The sequence below is a fragment of the Plasmodium inui genome (assembly GCF_000524495.1).
Source record: "Plasmodium inui San Antonio 1 unplaced genomic scaffold supercont1.6, whole genome shotgun sequence".
Classification (NCBI taxonomy): domain Eukaryota; phylum Apicomplexa; class Aconoidasida; order Haemosporida; family Plasmodiidae; genus Plasmodium; species Plasmodium inui.
This window is the reverse complement of record NW_008481840.1, coordinates 726,102-749,458: the sequence shown is the minus strand read 5'-3', so window position 1 is coordinate 749,458 and position 23,357 is coordinate 726,102. Positions and strand designations below refer to the sequence as shown.

The 23,357-nt window shown below is 41.1% G+C and overlaps 1 protein-coding gene across 1 annotated transcript; it reads left to right on the top strand.

Annotated features, from left to right (window-relative positions):
• Positions 1-1,147: 1,147 nt before the first annotated feature.
• On the top strand, positions 1,148-22,882 carry C922_01924 (hypothetical protein; the record flags this gene model as incomplete). The annotated part of the gene is made up of 1 exon (XM_008817523.1): positions 1,148-22,882. The coding sequence occupies one exon, from the start codon at positions 1,148-1,150 to the stop codon at positions 22,880-22,882; it is 21,735 nt and encodes a 7,244-aa protein (XP_008815745.1).
• Positions 22,883-23,357: the final 475 nt, after the last annotated feature.

Below are 23,357 nucleotides of genomic sequence, written 5' to 3'. Positions count from 1 at the left end.
CAAGCACTTAACTAGCAATTTCTTCCCTACGCATACATTTGTATGCTGCACTTATCTGAGTGTGCGCACCACGTGGCTTGCTGGACGAGTATCATCATTCCCTGTTGGTGCGTGAGTCCGAATTGGTTGCCATTTTTTTCTCCACCCGCGCTCTTGAATTTTTGTTCTTACAACTTTTTTTTCCGAGAGGGAGATAAGTGCACGCACGTGTATAAGTGAATAGGTGAACAGGTAAACGAAAAGGTGAGCGAAAAGGTCACCGGCAAAATAAGCGAACAAGTAGCGAACAAACAGATGAATAACCAAATGAATAACCAAATGAATAAAAAAATAAATAAACAAAAGAACCAAATAAATAACCAAATGAATAAACAAACAAATAAACAACCAAATAAACAACCAAATAAACAAACAAATAAATAAACGAATAAGTAGCTAAAAAGATAAACGCGCGGACGCACGAACAGATCGCCACTCCGAATAGAACCACTAAAAGGAAAGCGAAAAGTGGCACCATGGTTGCAATTTAGAACAGAAAAGCGAACCTCTCCGATATTCAAAGGGGTGAAAGCTGTAAGCTGCCCGTGCGATACCATCTATGCAAACTGTTCAGATTGTGCAAACTGCGCACACTCGACGAACTGATGCTTTAAGCTTTTTTAACCGAACACATAGTTCTCTTCTTTTGTGATTAAACCGGCGAACGTGGAGCCACTGCACGAGTGGACATCCCTCGCCGGCGCACGTGGGGGTGGGTATGTGTATACATACGTACGCACGCATATGTACACATGAACGCACGCATACTCGTTTATTTACGCGTGAACACCCATCACGCAGGAATCTTGTTGCGTAAGGGTATTTGGCTGATTTGTATGGGACCCACGCACAAGGGGTGATGAACAAGCGGGCCTGGAAAAAGGGCGAAGCAATTCCAGTCGATACCCCAATTTTAACCACGGCCTTGAACAGGGGTTTAGAATGGCCGATTAGAATCGCAGCTCAGAGACGCCACCGTCAGCCACATCATCTAAGGGCACCTTCTGACTGCACCTTAGAGCCACCTACTGGAAGCCACCTTGAAGGTCGACTGTCCGCAACTGTCCCCAACTGCCCCCCCACCGCCCGCTCATAAATCGTCGGAAAAATGTTACAGAAATTCCTCTCAGACATCCTAAACCAAGTGGTGGGGAGCTTTATTTACGGAATAAATGACGAGGAGTTCGGGATAAGCGACCTCCTGAGCGGAAAGCTGGAGCTAACAAACATCCACCTGAAGCAGTCCATAATTGATATGATTGACATCCCATGTAGACTAAACTTTGGGTGCATTGGATACTTCAAAATTAATTTACCCATTTTTTATTTCATGAAGAATCCCATCAATGTGTACATAGAAGATGTGATCCTAGTGCTTTCTACAATCCCGCCAAAATATTTCGACGACAAATTGTACAAGGAGAAATATATAGAAAATAAAAAAAACTCATTGCTATCGTCAGAGTACAGAGATATTGTTTGTTCCATAGAAGGGGGAGTCATCTGGCAAATGCTGCTCTCGGCAATAAATAATATAAACATTTCAGTGAAGAATGTACACATACGGATAGAAGATTTCACGTGCAACCCTTCTAGCTGTTTTTCCTTTGGAATCAGCGTCGAGGAATTGTTCCTAAACTTACCAAAAGATGGATTGCCCTTCAAAAGGGCTGGTTATTACACCAAAAAAAATGAACTGGTTAATAACACAATGATAAATATGATAACGATTAAAAAGTTGGGCTTCTACATGGATTACCTGGATATGAAAAAAATTATGAACAAAAAGTATCATGCACAGTGGGATAATCTATACATGAACGATTTTAGCTCCTTCGATGTTGGTTCCAAGGAGGGGAAAAAACACACTATGGCAGGGGGAAAAAGAAGAAAAAGGAAAAAAAAGGGCCAAAGAAAAAGAGAAAAACATTCGAATAATTCTGCACACAAGCGCCGAAAGAAAGGGGCACACCTGAACAAAGTGAAAAATATCAAATCGAATGAGGAAAACTTGAAGGACTTCCAAAATGTTCTTCAAAGTGTTAAGAACAGTTTCTCAGAAATGAGGAGTAATAAGCTGGATGTAAACAGTATGAGCAAATTTAACCAAAAAATTCACCAAATTAATAAAAGAGTATTACAAAAAAATCGGAATGATCACACAAAATCCACTCAAGATCCCATTATTGAGGGAAGCCTCACAGACACTCATGGTGATCACGCTAGTAATTGCTTGGGGAAGAAGGATGCGAAGTGCTCCCTATCTATTAGCAACTTTTACAATTTTAACCTTTTCTCCAAAAAGGACGAAAAAATACTGCCAATTATGCACAACTTAGGCATCGACAATGACGTCAGCTGGGTTGCCTGCATCACCAAATTTGCAGAGTCTCTAGAAAATCCCGTCCTTAAGCGAAAGAAAAATGAACTCATCAAGCGTAAAAGGAAAAGGAACCCAGACGTGAAGAAGAAATGTGACGACTTTGTCCTACATGGCGAAGACAGGAAGAGTAACCAAATGAATATCGATTCCCCAGTTAAGCACCCATCAAATCATGCCAAGGAGGAAGGCCCAAATTATCTCAACAAAGCCGTGTCCTTCTTCTCGCTAAACTCGTTTACCAACGTTATTAATAAAAGTTTGATAAATCGGACTAGCAACAAAGGTAGTGATGACATGTTGAGCCCCACCAAGGGGCGCGTCCTCAGCGATGGGTACTTCACCAGCAAGGAGAATTACACCGATCAAGAGTCCCTCGGTAGAAATGGCCACATTGGTAATGACTCCTCAAAGCGTGGTAACACCCCTTTTAGACACGTGAAGAAGAAGAAGAGGTATGTACGTGTAAAAAAGAGGCCAACCGATTGCGGAGAGAGCAAGTATCAGGATGTGGTGGACGATTGTAAGCAAAATTCAGACGGGGGAGCAAGCTTCCCTTTTTTCGTAAATTGCGATAGTACAGTTTGTCTCAACTTTGCAAGTGACCCGGAAAAGAGAACCAGCACGGGTAGACACCGTGGTATGAGGAGACTGGGAGACGCTCAGCGCAAAAGCCAATCGTACGTCGCAACAGAGTCGGAATCAGAATTCGAGAAAGAGGAAAAATTCACAAAGTATGTAAAAAAAAACGAAATAAAAGAAAAAATACGCACCAGAAAAAAAAAAAAAATACACTCAGTCTATCTAATGTACGAAAAAACCTACAAAATAAGGAAAGAAAAATTGAACACATTTTATCTCTTTTTACAACTTATAAAAAATATAAAGCATGAGTATGTAATAAATCCGAATTGCTTTGAAGGTTATGGTGAAATTTATCTCAGTTTGATTCCGATTGACCATGGACGGCTTCCCTTTGCTCGATGCTTCTCAAGCTGGGGCATCCAAAGAAGAAGCGAAAAAGAGTTTGAAGAATGTCTACCTAAATTAAGTGTCTTCATCACGTTGAAGAATATAAAAATGATTTTTTCTGATAAGCAAATATTAAATTTTGTCAAGTGGATAAACTTAAATTTTTTTACGTATGCTGTTTGGAAGGCAGGAATCCTCTCCCAGTTTGAGAAAGTCAAGGCGAACCATGAAGACGAAATTGCCTACATAAACAAATGGGTTCTAAAGCTCCTAGACACACACACATCCAAGGAGGAGAAGATAGATGCAGAGAAATTCTGCGAGCAGTTCGAAAATAATCATTCCATAAATATAATTAACTTGCTGCGGGGTAAGGCCTTCTGCAAGCTACAGGAGTTGAGGAAGGAGGTGGAGTTCCGAGGCGGCGCCACGGGGGAGAATCCAAAGAATCTTCTGAACAGGGGCGACAAAATGGCCGAAGCATACATCCGCGATAGCATTCGTGAAGCGGAAAATGACGCTGTAACAGATAAGACTTCCCCGGAGGAAGGCGGAGCATCCAGCGGTGAAGACGGAAAGGATAACCAACTGAAGCAAGCGGCCAACGAGAGTATACACGGGCTCAAACTTTTAATGAAAAATCAAAAAGCGTATAATAAAATTAAAAGCTCTTTCCGTGAAAAAACATTCACCATAGATATTTGTATAGACATCTGCATCATTAACAGTACCTGCTTGTTGACGGTTGAAACATGCAACCGAGTAAACACGAGGACGGTGAATTTCGTCAAAACGTATGCCCTGCTCATGCAGTGCATTCACTACCATAATCAAATATCAAATACATACGAATTGAAGAACTCCATAGATTTAGAGCTTTACCCCTTAACATTACTTCTCGTAGTTAAAAATCTAGACAACAAGTATATCAAGCCGGACATAAACGTATTGTATATACTTACCAACGCAGGTAAGAAAGACACCTACGAAAATTATCAGAACAAATTTCTGTTCAATGTGGATAATTTCGAGTTCTTAAAAAAGTACAACTTACTGAAGAGGGCTAATAAACCTAACGATGATTATGCGAAATGGAGAGATCAAAGGGAGAATTTAAACCTTGGGGGCTTAAGACAAAAGCTTAAATTTTTGGTGGAAGACAACTTTTTCTTTTATCCAAAAAGAGAGGGTAACCTCTACTGCAATGAGCTAAATAATATCATCTTGTCGAACCCGTCGATTTATCTCAGATATGATAATCACCACTACAACATCCTGGAGAAGCCAGACCATCAACTCTTCTTTCATAGCTGTGCTGATTCCATATTTAACATAAACGCAGAGATCGTTAACTCATTCATTGATGATTATTTTCATTTTTCCGACGTTAGAGAAGTCCTGTCAAAGAAGAAACAACAAACAGTCTCTTTTAAGAAGAAGGAATACTTTTTAGAACTGGGAGCAAGATATTGTAACGACATTTTAGATAACTATACCACACATACAAACCTCTTCCTAGATGTGGAACTTGAAAAAATACTCTCCTTTGTCATTACGAAATCTGGAAAAGGCTCGGAGGTGCAGGGCTACAGCTTAAATCTGAATCCGCTCAAGATCGTTAGTCAGCTAACGCAACGGATGCCTTCTTACGACGAATCGGTCACTAACAAAAATGTCTATGACTCCTTCTTCGTACAATTTCATGGAATAAAGGTAAAACGCATTTTAAACTGGGACTACGCAGCTAGGAATTATAAAACTTATTTGGATCAGAACTTTATAAGAACCTACAGTAGCTTATTTCATTCGAAAAGTAGAGGTTACCTTGATGGAAAGAAAGTTGCCCGAGACAAATTTTCATTCAACCTGAACCGGGAAAACCATGTAGATGGAAATTCTCACCATGGAAATTATGTGGATGGAAATTCCCGAGGGATAAACCTTGTAGGTAGAAATTCCCAAGGGGGAAGTGCTTTGGCCTCGCATGGAGAAGTAGCAGGGAGCAAAAGTGAGGCAAGTAGTCAATGTCACACTGACCAAAGCAGCTACAATGGGCAGAATCATCATCCCCGCGATCCTACACAACACAATGACGATAATAATAACAACCTGTACAACTCCAGTGATAGAAAAAAACAATCAGAAATTTTTAACTTAAAAGGAAATGAAAACAACCACGACAGTGAATATTCTTCTCTGGAAAATTACAAACAAAGGAAGAGTAACAAATCTTTAAGGTCCACCAGTTGCCCATCTGCCAAAAATGGGAGGGATGTTTCCATGGCTCAGGATCCCCTAGATGGGGGAAAGAGCAGCATAAAAGGAGCGTCATACAACATTAGCAACGCCAAAGGGGCCTACTACATGGACAAAGGGTACGGAGCCTTTTTTTTTAAAACATGTGCAAATGACTACCAAGAGGAAGAAGAAATTCTGGAGAATCACAGCTTCCTCGACATGTACAAAAAATCGTGGAACCAGGCCACATACAATGATAAAAACATACAAGATGACTATTCGCACTGCAACAAAGAATGTGTAGACTACGAAAAAAGTGAAGATAAATCGTCTAATTATGTTTTTTCCATGAGCGAAAAGGCATCCTGCACCATCCACCTGTGTCACTTAAAATTCAACCCAACGTTCCCCATGTTTATCATGAAGCTTAACGAAGAAAATCTCTATCTCAATATTTGTGATTACGACTTGGAGTTTTTTTTTCTCATTTTTTCCTACATTTATGGACACTACAACACACAGCAGATGGAAAATAAAAAAAGAAATATTCTTTTCTTAAAAAAAAAAATTAAGTCCATGTGTAAATTGAACCAAAAATACTATAAGGCGTACGACAACGTTCACAAGGACAAAGTGGTTGTGCCTTTGTTTAGCAAATCTGTTGCCGAATCGGTTCACCTCAAGCGAAGGCACCCTAGCGGAAGGAAGGTGACAGATGAAATGGCCACCAATAGTGCTTCCGCTCCTCCTATCCATTCTAGCCCCAGTGCAAAAGTTAAAAGGAGAAGAAAAAAGCTCAAAGGAGGACAGTCCGACCAAAGGGACGACACCCATGCGCAGTCCACTCAGGAGGATACCACCCTGGATGGAGAAAAAAAGCAGAAGAAAAAAAGTGACAAGTTTAACAAGTTTGACCAGTGTGACAAGAGTGGATACCCACTTCGCAAAAAGAGGTCAACGATATTTAACTTGCCGCCATATAGGAAGGGCAGAACAGCAGACGTGTTAAGAAGCCCAAATAAGGAACTTCCCCTAACGGGTGAATCTGGCGGACAGAAGAGGGACACGGTCGTTGGGTACTTAAGTGATAGCCACGTGAGAACAACAAGGGAGTTCTCCATATCGAAATTAAGAGCCGATTTGCCTGGAATTTTTGGCGAAGGTGGGGATCATGGCGGGTTGGAGAATGACGGTGACTATTTCGTGACAAAAGAGCGAATTGGACAAGGATATTCCCTTTTACGAGGCAAAATTGGCGAAAAGGGCATCTGCCCAGGGGACGCAACACGGACAACCAAGGGGTCAACCAGATGGACAACCAGATGGACAACCAAAGGTGACCAAGAGGATGAGGAAAATGGAAACGAATTGGGGGGCTCCTTCACAAGGTTAAGTGACCAATCAGATTCTTCCCTCTTGTGGAATGGCAAAGATATGACCGAGGTGAAGAAGAATTACCGCTACAGTGGCACCTCTTCTCCCATCGAGCAGGAGAAACCAGAGGAGGGGGAAAAAGACAATTTAGCAAAAATTAAAAAAAAAAAAAAAGAAAGGGAAAAAAAGAGGGAAACAAACCAGATAGAACGAATAGATAGCCACCTCTTCAACGGTGAGGGCCAACACATACAGATCTCGTCAGACGACGATTCCTGGGTCGATCTGCTCGAAAACTATGACAGTGACGAATCGCTAGATGACAATGAAAAAACAAAAGTGAAGCAAATGCTAGTCGATATAGAGAATATTAAAAAAAGGTTAGCTCATAACAATTTCAGCATTACGTGCAGCTTTTCCCTGTCTATCAAAAAAATATTTATCCGCTTCTGGAAAAGGAGTATCCCCCTAAAGGGACGAAACAAATTCAACGAGTTTGGAAGTCTTAATACATTTGAATTAACAGAAAATGTCGCCAAATGGGAGAATAAAGTATCTCCTATATTGGGTAGTGGCAAAAATAAGGCCAAACTATCCACTGCCCAGGATAAGGATGACCAGATAGCGGTCCAAGGGGAAGGGGACACACTGCACAATTTGACCAGCACGTTAAGAGATCACGAAATGAATGGCTTCCACAGGAAAGACAAAAGCAACGTCACGATGGAGGGAAGCAAAGATGATCTATTTTGTAACAAAAACTTCATTGCACTTAACGAAAATATGCAAAAGAGTATGTTCAATAGTATGCAGTATGCCATTCCCCTGTGCACCTTCATTTTTTCTGATATATTTTTTGTTGCAAAGGTGGAAAAAGATAACTTCACATATATTTTATACTCCATGAATGGAGTCGACGTGAGGGATGAGACCAACATCACGCTGCTCAGCATGAGCTCCATTTATCATAGCGACTCGAAGTTTGTCAATCGCGGCGGGTTCGGCACCAACAGGGGACAGAGCATCCGCGGGGTGAAATCTGGCAATTGGGGTAGGAGCAAGAGTGCGGAGAAGCAGAACAGCACGGAGAAGTGGAAGATAGTGGAGAAGCGGAAGATAGCGCAGAAGCCGAAGAACGCGGAGAAGCTCCCAAATGGGGAGAATTTCCCAGCTTCGGAAAAATCACGCAAGCTGGATAGAGTTGACCACGCGAAAGAGAAAGGGAAAAGTGAGGATCCCCTCAACAGTAACGACATGATTGAAACGCAGGACACGTTTTTGGACTACTCCATAAGCAACATCGATTTGCCGGACCTCGAGAAAACACACCTGGTCTTGCTCTACTTTGGCTACCTATTCAAAAATAACCACACGTTCAAATTCATATTAAACAGGACGAAAGTGAAAATATTTTGGGAAATTGTTGATGAATTTCTAACGTGGCTTTTAAGCATTAATGAGTTGCTACCCCAAATGAACACAATTGAGGACGACATCAACCGAACATTGGACAACAGTGAAGATATTCATTTAGATTATTTGCAAAAAGTTCAGCATATAAACTATGACATTATCTCCATTATGCATAGCAATACCATCGTTTCTGGAAAGGGCACCTACAAAATTCCTGTGGACAGTTTGATTAACCGATACAGTGCTATGTTTCAGTGCAGCGAAATGGAGAGTAACCCAAATGATGAGGAACACGAAACTGTGGGTGGTGTCAAGGAAGGAGAAGTAACCTACACCGACGCGGAGGATGACCCGACAGACAAATACTATCTCGTAACAGAAGATAAATCGATCTCTTGCAACCAGTACAACACAATCATCATTGAAAATGAGGAAGGTATTAATATCACCTTGAAGGAAATCCTATTTCACGAAAACTACTTTTTTAATTACACTTTTAACAAAATAAATAAAAAAAAAAAAGTCGAAAAAATTTTAACTGCATATAGTGTAAAGACTGATCTTCCCAAAGGAAAGCAATTTCCCACCAGTGGGTCACACTCTATAATGCACAGACGTTGCTCCAAATGGCCGCCACCAAATGAGGGGATACTACAGAAGAAGAATTACCCCCTTCACTATCACGCCGATAATACGAAGAGGGGAAGAATACCTCTCAACAACTTGGATGAACTAAACAGCTGCCACGATTGTCTACATTCAAAAAATTTAAACTACACTGCCTACACAAAGGAAGTCTGTAAAAGCAAATCATACCCCTACGTCCATGTAGACGTCGAAATTAATTACTTCGAATTCTGGGTAGCTTTAGACCCTGTTAGGGTTCCGCAGAAAAGAAAAAATTCCTATCTTTTAAGCGACGAGGACAATAGGGCATGTCCTAACAGAGGGGAAAAAATTAAAAGGAGACAAACTAGAAAGACAAGTGTGGTCGACAAACCGAAGGAATGGAAAAAGAAGTCGATAAAGAGCCGCACGATGAAGGAACCTAATAGGGGGAAAAAAAAACGCAAGGGGAGCGATCCGTATATTCGATACGAGATGGAGGGGGGTGGATCTCCTCCAGAAGGGGAATACCCATATGGAGAATACCCCGATGGGGAATACCTCACTGAGACACATGATAATAATCGAGGTGAGGAGAAGAAAACAGGCAGATTCAAATTTCGCGAAAGAATGAAGTGGTGCAAAGGCGGAAACATCGATAAGTCCTACGTTTTGGCCACGAAGGGGTGCCTGAAGTCTGTGATTTTCTTTCTGCTCTATAAGGAGAGTTCAGAAGTGGGGGGGAAGGAAAAAGAAGTCGCACGGGGGCACTCCGGGGATTCCTATAACAGAAACGGTAGCGATGGTGGCGCCGATAGTGGGGATGACGGCAATGAAGGCCATTCATCTTCCCGGGCGCAATCGCTAGGGGATACCCCCACCAAGGAGTTTCCCCAAAGCAGCCAAACGATCAGCAACGACTCGAGCAACCCGGCAAAGAGAAATAACCCCAATGAGCAAATGGAGGAACTAAAAATCAAAGTGATGAACGCACTGAGTCATTCCAATTTGAACAAAGTACTAGACGCAAACGACTTTGTGAGAAGCAGATTCATGCAGTGGATTAGCCAAGTGTCGTCATACCTCCCATGCATACTAAATATAAATATATTTCTCTCCCAAATTACGAGTGCAATAAGCAGACCTGTCACAAAAAGCCCCTTCCTCAGGGCCTACATCGATTGGAACAACGTGCCCTACAATAACATCCTCCTACAACCATGCAGAGTAAACCTAAACTTCGAAATCAAAATACCAAGCCCAGAAATATTGATAGAAAGATGTCTAGGAATAAATAAAATAACGAGTATAAAAATTGCACAGAAGGATAGCCTACTGATTCAGAACGACGTGGAAGGGATTGACGTCAACTGTTCCTTCGAACCTATTATTCTGAATGTGGATTCTAACGCTTTAACGCTAATGAACCAGCTATGCAATATAATATTTGACTTCTCAACCTACTTCTTCGATTTATGCTCATCAAAGGAGAAGGAAGAGGAAGAAGACTTGCTGCTAACAGTTACATCCACAAATGATAAAATTTACGACGACACAAGTGACCTAATGCTCAGTGATAGCTTTTATTTTAATGTTATGAGTACTTCTACATACGCCATGTCCAGTGAATATTTGCTAAGTGACTCGGAGTCACCCCTTTCGAACCGCCACCATTTGCAAGAAGAAATGCACTCCTTCAAGAAAAATGAACTGAGTAAACTATTCGTGAGTTTTTGCCTACCCCCTAAAGGTAACACTCATTCTAATCCCTTCCGTAAAATCAAATCCGCTGGAGGGGACAACCTCGAAGGGGTACAAACATTTCGAAGCATAAAAAGTCTCATCGCTAGCCAGAATGAAAGGAATCTATTTGACCAACCCAGCAGTGAACCCCTCTTTACACACAACTCGGAGAAGCACATCTTAAAAGAAAAGGATGATGTGAACTTCACGCAGAGGGATTCTCACGAAAGGATTAAAAGTCAGATGGATTACCCATTAGACTCCAACACACTCAACATGCTAATGATGAATTTTGTAGAAAATATCAAAATAAACTGTAACGTCAATTTCGATGTAATCATTTTGCAAGTATGGGATTCCAACACGGGCTACAATGGGTGCTCTCTAAATTTTGTCATCGAGTATTTTTCCTTCCATTTATATTCCCTAAACATTTATGAGCAGAGTGTAGTAGCGGGAGGAGCAGACGGAGTAAGGGGAGGAGGGGATTCCCTATTGTTGGATGATCAAATGGACCTTTCCCCCCGGAGGAGTCGAGTAGATGGCATAACAACTCACTGTATTGGTGACGACATGGGTTTCAAACCGAATATTCCCCTGGGTAGAAACATGGACGTCTCTCCCTACAGTTTCAGAAAAATTGGCACAGGGAAGAATGCCCAATTGGACGGGGCATCCTATGTGGAACTGTACTCACGTGAGACCTCCCACAGAGCGTGGACCAGAAGTGGCGAAATCGGGTCAGCTTCCACGCCGAATGACTTGAAACGCCCAAATGAGGGGAAAAGCGAAATATACATGTGTAGCAGAACCGCTGAGCAGAATGACAGTCGAAGGGGGACAGACATGACCAGGGTAATAGATGATATTGCCATTTCTATGGGCGCCGACGGGGGGGAAACTTCTCCAGATGGAGCCAAAGGAAACCATTTCAAAAACGACTTGTCAGACTGGAACCGGTGCAGAGAAGAAGCGCGAACTACTCCAAGCAGGAAAGAAAACAAAGGGTGGAGGAAACTATTCGATAGGGGCTATTTGGTAAAAAATATTGTACAGTTGATTGTAGGAATAAAGAAAATATTCCAGAGGATATTTTTTAAAAAAAAGCAAATCCAAATGGATGGAGTGGATCGACTCGACCGACTGAGCCGAATGGAGAGTAATACAAAGCACAATTCTACGAAATTAAAAAATGAAAATAAAAAATACCAAAACGGAAATCACATCTTCATAAATAACGAATACATGTTTACCGATATAAAAAATTACAAAGAAAATAAAAAGAGCAAAAATGTGGAATGCAAGATAGAAATTTTAGTGTACTGTGAAAATTTTAACAAGAAGGAAAACTCCTACCAAACATTTATCGAGCCTGTCCGTGTAGAAATTATAGCTGTCAAAGAGGACCTAACTTCTCCAATACATCTGTACTACTATTTCTCATGGCTGAACATTAATTTCAATTTTATCTTTCTCGATAATATCCTCTCCCTATGCTGCAGTGTCATTTTTTCTATAATAACACAGAGAACGCGTCTGCTCCTTGGGAGGCACATAAACGAGATAGACAAAAAAAGAAACATGAAAAAACTTCCTCAGGGAGGAAAAAACTACAAAAATGATGAAGTCTCTTCCAAAAATGTGGCTACAAATAATGTCATATACCAAACAGAATATGAAGACAACAACATGGAGAAGAAAAACATGAGCGAGATGGATGACACACACACGTCCATGGGCTGGCCAAACTGCTACGCTGTCATGGATGATGAACAATACAAGGATGTTCCTCTACTTACAAATGATCATATCCTATTCAGATACAACAAATTCGACGTCTTGAATAGCGTAAATCGATCCCTAGACACGTACATTTTTGGAGAGTTCATTTTGGAGAAGCTCCTGAGAAATTATCAGTATTCGTGTCAGTATCCAGGGGATTATCTAGCCAAGTATGAAAACGAATTTAATGTGGACAAGTCTGATTCTACCTCGGAGCAGATGCTTCACATTAAATTGTTTAATTACATTAAGAAGAAGAAGAGACTCGAAATGAATAATATTTGTAAGATTAACAATTTGCTTGGTCAGCCTATTGCTATATGCACCATACAGGAGAAGGACGATTTGTGCTATGACCAGAGGGAGGGCCTCCATTCGGAGGCATGCAGAAACTCCTTCGGGGGGACGAAACATTGCGATAATAAACAGAACCTCCTCTTGTCCACCATAGATAAGCTATCAAACAGGAAATTCATGGAAGGTGGAGTTGGCGGACATGCCGCTTTGCCAAACTCGGGTATAGCGAGCAGAGACAGGGAGAATCTCAGCCGTGCGAAGCGCAACTCGCATGCAAAACGAAGAAGGAGCAGTAACTACCGTCCACCTGGTGAAGAAAACACTCTCGCAAAGGAAGAAGAAAAAAAAGATTCCTCGTCCTACCTGAATTATCTAAACGGAGAGCACACAGACACGTCCACGACGCGCAGCAGCAATGCACTAAAGTACCAATGGAAAATATTAAGTAATAACGAATCGCTCGATTTGCCCACGCACGAAAATGGAAAGGTGAAATTTTTCCTAATCCGATTCAGACTACTTAATTATATCTATGACATCCCATCAAGCATACTCAACACGGGGGATGAGAATGAAGATATCATTCGATTAGTCATTCCAGAGAGGAGATTACCTCCAAATATAAACGCACAAGTGGAGGAAGAGCTATATAATGAGCAACTCCTAGAAATCGATAACTTATCCCTTGACAGTAACTATCATACTATATACCCATCCAATTACACTTCGCAAAGGCATACTAATACAAATAAGGAAGAGGAGTGGAAGCCTGCCAACATTCCACAACCACGCAATCATTTGTTTATCTTTTTCCGGACAAGTAATCGAATCAGTCATGAAGAAAAACAAGAGTATGACTTTTTCCTATCATCCATTGTCGCTGTTAAGAATAATACGGACTTTCCGCTTTATGTTTTCAAATCAGTACCAGGAAATTCAAACCGAAATGGCATCTTTAAAGAGTATTTTCACAAATACAACACAGTACCGTCCCCCCCACCAACGTACACGCTAAAAATTGATAAAAAAATCGAAAAGTTCATCCAACATAGTGTGGAGGTAAATAACACAATCAGTCAGGAAAAAAATAAAAAAAAAAAAAAAAAAAAAGAGACAATTAACAACAATGACGTAGGGAACAGTTGGGCAGACCAAATGAACGATCAGACAGGTCACTATCGTGAAAGCACAAATAACAAAGAAAAGGCTATTAACTATATTCAACATAAGTCCTACTTGTATGGAAGGAAATGCATTAAGAATATATTTCCATTGATGAAACTGTCCTCCGTAGAGCATTACATCTCGGGCGACATTAAATTTAGCTCCTTAGCACCAGTGAAATATAAGAGGAAGAAAAAAAAAAGAGGAAAAAAAAGTAAGCAAAAGCATGAATTACAGAAGCGATTTATCAAAGAAAAAATTAAAGAAATATACCTGAAGAGGGTTTTAAAAAAGACGAGACATAAAAGGATTAGAAAATATCAAAATGGTCTTGTCTCTCGTGAAAAATTTAGGGATTTTTCTGGGCAAGTCAATCCGTACAGAAATATAATGTCCATAAATGATTCATTCTTCAGTTTCGCGAAGGGATCTTCCACAGCATCGGCATCGTCGTCCGGTTCCTCTACCGCATCCTCCTCCTTGACTTCTCCTCCTCTGGGAATGGCAAAAAACACGTCTACCACATCACTGAGCATCACGGATCTGTCCAACATCACCTTGTCGTCCCTCTCCAATTCGATCTTCTCCATGGAAAGCACGCTAAGTAACAGTTCTGCTTATGGAAATTCCTTGTGCAATTATGATAAAGACAATTCTGAGGAGCAGGCACTTCTTAATGAATACTTTAAAAAGGAGCAAACAAATGTGCAAGGCGGGTTGGATCTCATAAAAATATCGAGCAATAGTAATAAATTAATCCCCATACCTTTGTACTGGCTGGTAGCAGAGAATGCATTCATATGGCTGTCGATACAAAATGAAAAAATATACAAAGAGGATCTATATGATTTTTTGAATGACCATCAGAATGCAGATTATATATGCACAAAGGCAACGCTTGACAATATGCTAAATTACCACTCACCTTTCTCTGCCGACACAGCGAAGGTATTCAAGCCATCCATAATTAGGTTAAGAAACCACCTGCTAAAAGAAAATAACGTTTTAACAAAGGAGGGAAATAAAAATAATCAAAATTTATCAAACAGTTACAATTTAAACTACATGAATTTGAAGGAGGTCCATTTCACATCCACCATCATCAGCGTCTACAATCCCAATTATGTCCTACATAAGAAGGACGCTCATAATTTCTTCCAAATATGTGTTGACCACGCCCTGATGATTAATAATAGTCTCCCGAGAACCATGTTTATGACCTATGAGGTGCCCAAACAAAAGTCGACTAAGAATCTGAAAAAGAGCGCTAGCACTTACACGAGTTTTCCATCGGCAGAGCGCTTCAATACGCAGAAAACGGGCGGCGACAGTGATGAGTCGCTTTCTATGCGTGGCTCCTACGTTAGAAGACCTAACGAGAGTGTCTGCGATCGGTGTTGCCGCGGAGAGCAGTTCGTCTCAAGTGAGAAGTTCGCCTCGAGTGAGCAGCTCCCTTCTAGTGAACAGCTCCCTTCCAGAGAGCAACTTACCCAAAGTGATGCCAAGCAAACGGCCCAAACCGACCCGCATAGTACAAGTCAAGAGCGCTGTAACACGGATGTCGTGCAGGATGAAGATGTCGAAATTACACCCATTGAGGTGCAGAATTTCACCGAAGAATACCTACAGAACAGAGACAACAGGACCGATCAGAAGAAGGAAGATCCCAAGAGAAGCATCCTTTTTTTTGACAACCTCAATGAGAAAAAAACAAACCTGATCCCAATCACACACGATGGAGAAACTATCCCGATGAAGGACAAGGAGATTTTGCTCAAAGAAGTTAGCAGTGATAAAAATGTGTTTATATATAAAAACAAAAAAAGGGAAAACAGCCAAAATGAAGAAAATACCAATGGGAAGCTATACATGGAAGAAACCAATTTTATCGTTACTATAAAAAAGGAGAGCAATAAGGACATACACGAAATTAGGATTAATCCAGGGCAAAGCATAAAGCTGCCATTCGTTCCTAACAATATAAGCATCTGCTTTGATGGATACAATTCGAGGACTATATCAATTAACTACCCTCATAAGAAGGGGCGGGAGAAAATCATCCTCGAGAAGGGGGCCAGAGAGGAGACGGCATCGTTTTTCTCGCTTGACTATGAGGAGGAAGAGTTCCCCAATTATGGGGAGACTGTTGGGAGCACCCCTGATGGGAGCAGCGCGAGTGGCGGCGACGCCTCCCAGGGTGTAGTGAAGATAGACCACGTCGCTCATCCCAACCGCGTAACACATGCGAACTACTCCAGTCACAGCCTAGCGGACGAATCCTCACAGAGGGAGGAACTGTATGCGCATGCGCGCACATTACCTCTTGGCGAAATAAAGGACTACATGAAATATGCAGACCTAAACAACGTGAAGTGGAAAAGTGAGCGGCTCGAGCAGAAACGAGAAAATTATAAATCGTCTAAAATTGAGGAAGGACAAAAACAGCTAACCATATGGGCGATATTCAACGAATTTTACGAAACAGGCAAAAACAGATACCAAGACATCTCCTTGGAAAAAATCCATCATGGAACATATTCAGTTTCCTGCACCTTCTTCGTATCAGCTTGTGTAATTAACCGATTGAATTACCCCATTACGTTAAAAAGAATAAACAATGACAATATGATAGTGATCGAGCCATACGTACGAAAATTATTGCCATGTGAATTTGCCATGAGAAGAAACCGAGTGGTGATATCCTATGAAACACTCAAGAAAGTAAAAAACTGGATCAATTATCCGCTGAAGAAATTTATGATTAGAAGGAAGAAATTGAAAAGGACGAGGAAGGTAATCAAAGAAAGGAATCACAAAATTGTAAGTACTGGTCCCCTCATGCACAACCAAAAAATAAAATCGGAAGAGATAAACAGTCCACAAATGGAGGGAGAACAACAGAACAGTGGTCACACCGCCGATAATGACATTCCAGAGACGTCTCAACCGAACCATGCACACCCGAAAAGTAGCAGTAGATCCAATCTGTTTTCCCAAATCACAAGAAGAAAAGGAAATTGCTTCTTTTACCGAAGCAATATTAACAAACCGCTGGAGTCAGAAGATTTTAGGATCACCGATTTGTCCATCACCAGACTCACTTGCTCAAACAGAAATAAAAATATGCCACAGTTGAAGTATAGCGTATATATGTCGATAGCCCCCATGCCGTTTTTTCGAACAACGGTTATGGAGATACTACCCTACATAGTAATAATAAACAACACTAAGATGGATATCGTTTTCCAGGAGTATATTAAAAATTACACGTACTTTAGGTACAACATTTTGAAGCCAGGGGCATATGTGGAATTTCACCCCCAGTCTAAAAACAAAGCCATGTTGAAAATTTGCGGCATCTTTGAAAACAGCTTCAATTACGTCATTGATGATTATTTGCAGAAGGAGTTGTACTTAGAAAATTTAGATAAGGAGAATGAGAAGGTGTTGGGGGGGATAAAGGAGGAGGCTTGCGCCGGGGGTGAGAAGAGGAAGAGTCGGCGCTCCACAGTGGGGGACGATTCCCAAACCAGGCGTGATGACTTCTCCGCCAAATGCAACCAGCTTTCCAACTGCGACGCGCTATCCAACGGCGAATCACCCCCCGAGCGTGCTCCTGCTGTTTCCCCCCTTAATGGCATCTCCCAGAAGCTGAGCATCCTCGTGGACATCGAACGAGGGAACCACCGCATGTCCAAGCAGCAGTCGTCCTCCTCGAAAGATACGTGTTGCACCAGTGCGCAAAACTCCCTTGAGAAGGAAAACGCGAGGAGAGCCAGTCGAAACGACACGAGACCAAATAACATGGTGAAGAAATACAAAAAAGTAGAGGCGTTCAAATTTCTCTACTGGTCGGAAGTGTTGGACCTGACCAGAGTGAGCATGATCTATTTCCGCCATCCAGTTGTATCGAATGAAAATTTTAAGAAGCAAGAAAAGAAGCTTAAAAAACTAAATCTTCTTTTAAAAAATCATGGCAAAAATGACGCTGCTTATCTGAATATATCCAAAGAGCTATTCAGAGCAAGTACCATACCCTATGAGTACACCTGCTGCTCAATGGAGATCTCCACGTACAAGGGTTGCCGATTTGTGCGCTTCCAGGACATCGACGTGGTGCCATTTTACCTCTTAAATCTCACCAAGTACAACATCAAGCTGAGGCAGCTAGGCATATATGAGCACTCCGAAGTGTTGCGGAAAATCCCGAAAAAGAAGAAAAAATCCTTCGACGAAATATTCAAAAATTACGCTTTCAATTTCTCATTTTACAATCCCTATAAAGACGCCAAGCTGAAGATTAGCATACTTTCGTCGAGCAAGAAGAACGAACAGAATAAAAAGGAAAAGAAGAGCAACAAAAGCGGCAACCGAAGCGACAACAATAACTACAATAGTAACAGTAACAGAAACAGTAAGAACCACTTGAACTATCCAACCCCCGTGAGGATTAATCTGAATAACGAACTCAACTACCTCAGCCTCTTGGCTACCAACTATTTGAAGGACAACGAATATGCGAAAATTATTAACGATAGAATTTTTCACTTGAAACGATTTTCAGAACAAGTGCAAAATTTAAAGGATGGAAATGTGAACATAATTGATTTGGCCAACTCGACCAATGTCACTTTGTTAAAATTGAGACAGGGTGATGCAATCGTTTACATTCTTTGCTCTAAGAAAACGTACAACGGGAAGACCATCTTTTCGTTCGAGAATTACGACGATCTTATCAGCAACGTTTTGAATTTCACGAATGCATCCCTCAGCCGTAAGCACAATTACAAGGTGCTCAAGTCGTTACATGTCTTCAGCAAGAAGATAAGGAACGCGTACTTCGGGGGGAGGAACAAGAAGCAGGGCAAGCGCAAGAGGAACCGCAAGGAGTGGAAGGACTCCATCGGGGGGAAGCACGCATCAATTGGGGATTACACCCCCAACGGGCAGCATGCACATGGCGGACCCGAGCCGGCCAGTCCCCCAAATCGCCCCCCTCGGAAGAAGGGGAAAAGCCCAAACGGATGGCACTTACTGAACCTGTTTAGAAAAAGAAGCACCACTCGTTCTTTTGAAAAAGGACCGAGGCTAACCCACCTTATTAGAGACCTATATGAGAAAAAAATGATCAATAGGGAGGGGAAAAAAAAAGACACATTAAATTTAAACATATTTGCCCACTTGATTTTTAAAGGAGTAGGGTTAAGCATCAACAACCACAACTTAGAAGAAATCCTCTACTTCTCCATGGAATATATATTAGTTGTGTACAAACAGATCAGTGAGAAGGATTTGTTTCACTTAAACATAGGATGGCTTCAAATAGACAACCACACGAAGAACACAGATTATAAGAATGTGCTGCTCCCAATTATAGATTTGAAGAAGATCCACCAAGTGGAAAATTCAGCAGAGGAGCAGCATGACCAGAGTGCCCTCCAACATAGTGGAGGAAGTACCTTCGGAAGGAAGTTAGGCACCGAGGACATGACTACTCTTTATCCGTCAAAGAGCGGCAAATCAAATGATACCTTATCACATCACCCTAAGTACGAAAATGAATTTTACAAAACGAGTTCTAGGAATATATTAAAGCGGATTGGAGTTACAAAAGATATCTCTTGCGAGGATTACTCCTATTTCGAGAAATATAATCTGCTAATCAGTCCAAACACGAATAACCCCTTGTCTAATTCTTACAAGATGTTCATCCCTTCCTTTTTCTACGAACAACATAACTCCGTCTTGGACGTAACTATAGTGAAGAAGAACAGAGGAAACATGAAGAACTTCCTTGAACTGTCAGATGTGACTATTAAACTTTCCCCCTTGAGTATAAATGTGGACTCCTATTTTATCATCGAAATTTTGAAGATTTTCGACGAACTGTTAAAAATACTAGAGTTCGATTTGACCAATTATAATTCGCTCAACTTGGAGAAGAATATCGAATTGAGGGACACCGACTATGACAGCTTGGAATACAAACAGAATATGGGCCCATTGGAAGAGCTTATCAAGCACTACATTCTGAAGGATTATCACTTATATGAACAGATAGCCAACTTCAAATTTAATGTCACGCGGAATGAGCAGGAGGTCGAGGAAAAGAAGGGGAAGAGGAAGAAGAAGGACGAGGAGGGAAGCCGCGGTGAAACGGCAAGCAGCAGTATTTTCCACTCCAACACGTTTTGCAACAAATCAGACAACGAGGTGCCCGACGTGAGGGCCTACATTAGTATGGTAAATGAGTACAAAAATTGGGGGCGCCGCGCAGATGAAGGAGCCACTGGAAGTGACCAGGATGAGGAAGCTGTGCGGAGCGACCCCTTGGGAGGACTAAACAAGCAGAGGCTCATCCACCGAGGTAACCTGCCAGGTAATCCATCAGCTAACTCTGCAGCTAACGCCGTCGGTGGAGTGAAAGATCCCATGATGAAGCATAAAAGCGGCGTGCCTTGTCCAAATGGGTACACCCACGGGGAACAACAAATGCTAACCCAGATTGCCACCTTAAATAACGACAGACAAAACAACCTAAGTAGCAACTACAACTCGGACATATTTAACGAAAAAAGACTCAAGTACCTGCAAACCTGCGAGAAGTATTACAAAAATTTGCTAAACAATCGAAAGCGTATCTTGAAGAAGATCCAAAATATTAACCTGAAAAATAACTTAATCAGTTTCGACAAGATATTTGTCTCCAAATTAGAAATCAACGAGATTAAGCTAATCATTAACCTAAAGAATAGAAGCCTAAGCTACGACAAGAAAAGTGAAATAATGGAGTCCAACGTCATGAACGCTCTTGTTATCCTTATAATGAACATCCCAAACATCAGTGACGCACATTTACAATTCGAGAAAGAGGTCAAAAAGAATATGTGTGGTTCGTTAGACGTATTAATATGTAACGAAATAATGAATGATTATATAAACTCTGGTATGAACCAAATGTTCAATGTTCTCGGGGCTGTGGATTTTATTGGAAATCCTCTAATAATTTATAAGCATTGGAAAAAGGGTTACAACACCTTCATTAAGGACTTAAAAAAAAGCTTGGATTCGTGTTCTTTCCCATTTTCATTTTGTATTTTACTTCTGAACATACTTGGCCGATTTGGAAAAAGCTTACTATCAGGGATCCTCGAAGGAGTGAGTAGACTTTGTGGAAGTTGGAGTACCTGCTTCGAACGATTTTCTAGAAATGCAGATAATTTCAGCATCGTCACAAATAGCAATGTTTTGCAGAATGAAATTCTAGACCAACCATCCAACTGTGCGGAGGGAATATGCTACGGGTGCCAGTCATTTGTAAACATCCTCTCCATCAGCTGTGTCAATACGATTTATAAACCATTCATGGCCATAAAAAAAATTAAAGGTTCTCGAAAAAAGGAAAAAGACAAATTCAAGATATTCCTTTCAGTGACAACACTTATGCTTTATGGTTTGTTTAGCGGATTTAGCAGCCTATTTTTTGGATTATTCAATAGCATCTTATCCTTTTTCACCTTTCTATTTATTGGCACATTAAATCAAATACAGACGGTAACTATGAAATCGGTCGTCAGGCCAAAAAAAATGAGCGTCATTAAGGAGTACGCGAAATTTGTTAACTACGAGTACCCACTGTCTTTCTCTAATCATATCATTAATGAAAAAAAAAAAAAAAAAAAATTTCTAAAAAAAAACATTGTAGCTGTCATTCCGTTATATTCCTTCAAAGACAACAACGCTAACAGCATAAAAAACTTCCTCTGGGTTAGCAACAAAGAAGTGGGTTATTGCCAGAAGGATAAATTGCTGTGGTCCCTGTTGACCAACTGCATCATCAAAGTTGATATTCTGCTAATCCAGGTGGATCATGCTCAGGGGAAGAGAAAACTGTCCATATTAAATCGAAATAAAAACAAAATAAAAAGCAAAAAGTCCAATTTTAGCACAGGGGATAAGGAAGATGATCAGCCAGTTAAAACCAAGTGGAACTTTCATACATTTTTCTACCCGCAAAAGTACAGACAGTTGGGGGACTTCAAACCATCTTACTACATTAGGATACTCTACCGATCTGTGTATAAGGTAAAAAGATCCCACCGGAAAACCAAGTTCAGGAACTTCTACTTCAGGAAAAAGGACGACTCCAACCACAGGCTGAGGCAAATTATGCGAAAAAACACCTACGAAAGGTACTTTGAGAAGCAGTTCAGGAATGAGCAGCTGGCCTACCAGGAAGCGGACCAAAGCGACCACCCCAGTGACCACCCGAGCGAGGGGGGCAAGAGAGACGATCAAAACCGACCTAATGGTCACCACAAAGATCGCCATAGAAGCAATCACCATCGCATCGATAACCACTGTGACCATGACAGGCGCGCCTCGTCCAACGATCTGTTCAGGACACAACACAAAGTGCACAACTACTACACCAAAAATGACGCCCGGGGGACCCCCCAAAACAGGGCCAATAGACGAAATGACGGAGAGGAAGACCCACTACACGATGGAAATAATTACCGCGAGAGGGAATGGAACTACCGAAGTAGTCGGCCAAGCAGTCGTGTCGGAAAGCGACAAAAGCTGAGTGATCAGACGCCCCCAAAGGGTGAAAAAAAGAGCAGATTAAAAAAAAAAGATAGCTATCCACACCACCAAAATGATATACACATTAATGAAGAATCTAGAAACATCAACAAATTGAAACATAAAAAAAAACACGCAAGGAAACATCATACACATAAAAGGAAAAAGTTTTTATATATTTCAAAATTGGTTAAATGCGAATCGAAGGAAGTTGCTCTGCACGCCTTTTCCCTCCTCCTATCCTTTTTGGTGCATAAATCTCCCTACTACTTAAAAACTGCGAATTAGACGCACGAGCAAAATTGCACAGTTTGTTCCAAACAATGGGGTTCATCAAATTGCTGCACAAACGCATAGAGAAGAGAGGCTGCACCGTGAGGACACACAACACGATGGTACCCCTCAGATATATGTGAGTATTCCCTTAAGCGTAAAATCGGCACCATAGCTAATAACCAAAGTGTACAAAATTGAAGACGGCATTAATGTTGCCACTTCTGTAAGTTAACGCGTGTCATTACCTTTTTTACATCTTATTGCGCTCGATTTTGTTATTCTAAATTTTAACCCTTCATTTGTTGCTTATTTGTTTTTTGCTTTTTGTTATCTCTTTTTTTTTTGTTTGCTTTTTTTTTTTTTTCCCCATCCCGTTCGTCCATTCCTTACACCTTTTTGTCACTAAATATTTGTTCATTTATTCTGGTTACCCTAGCTATGCAACCATTTCTCGAGGTTATCCAGTTTGTTAATTTATACGATGGCC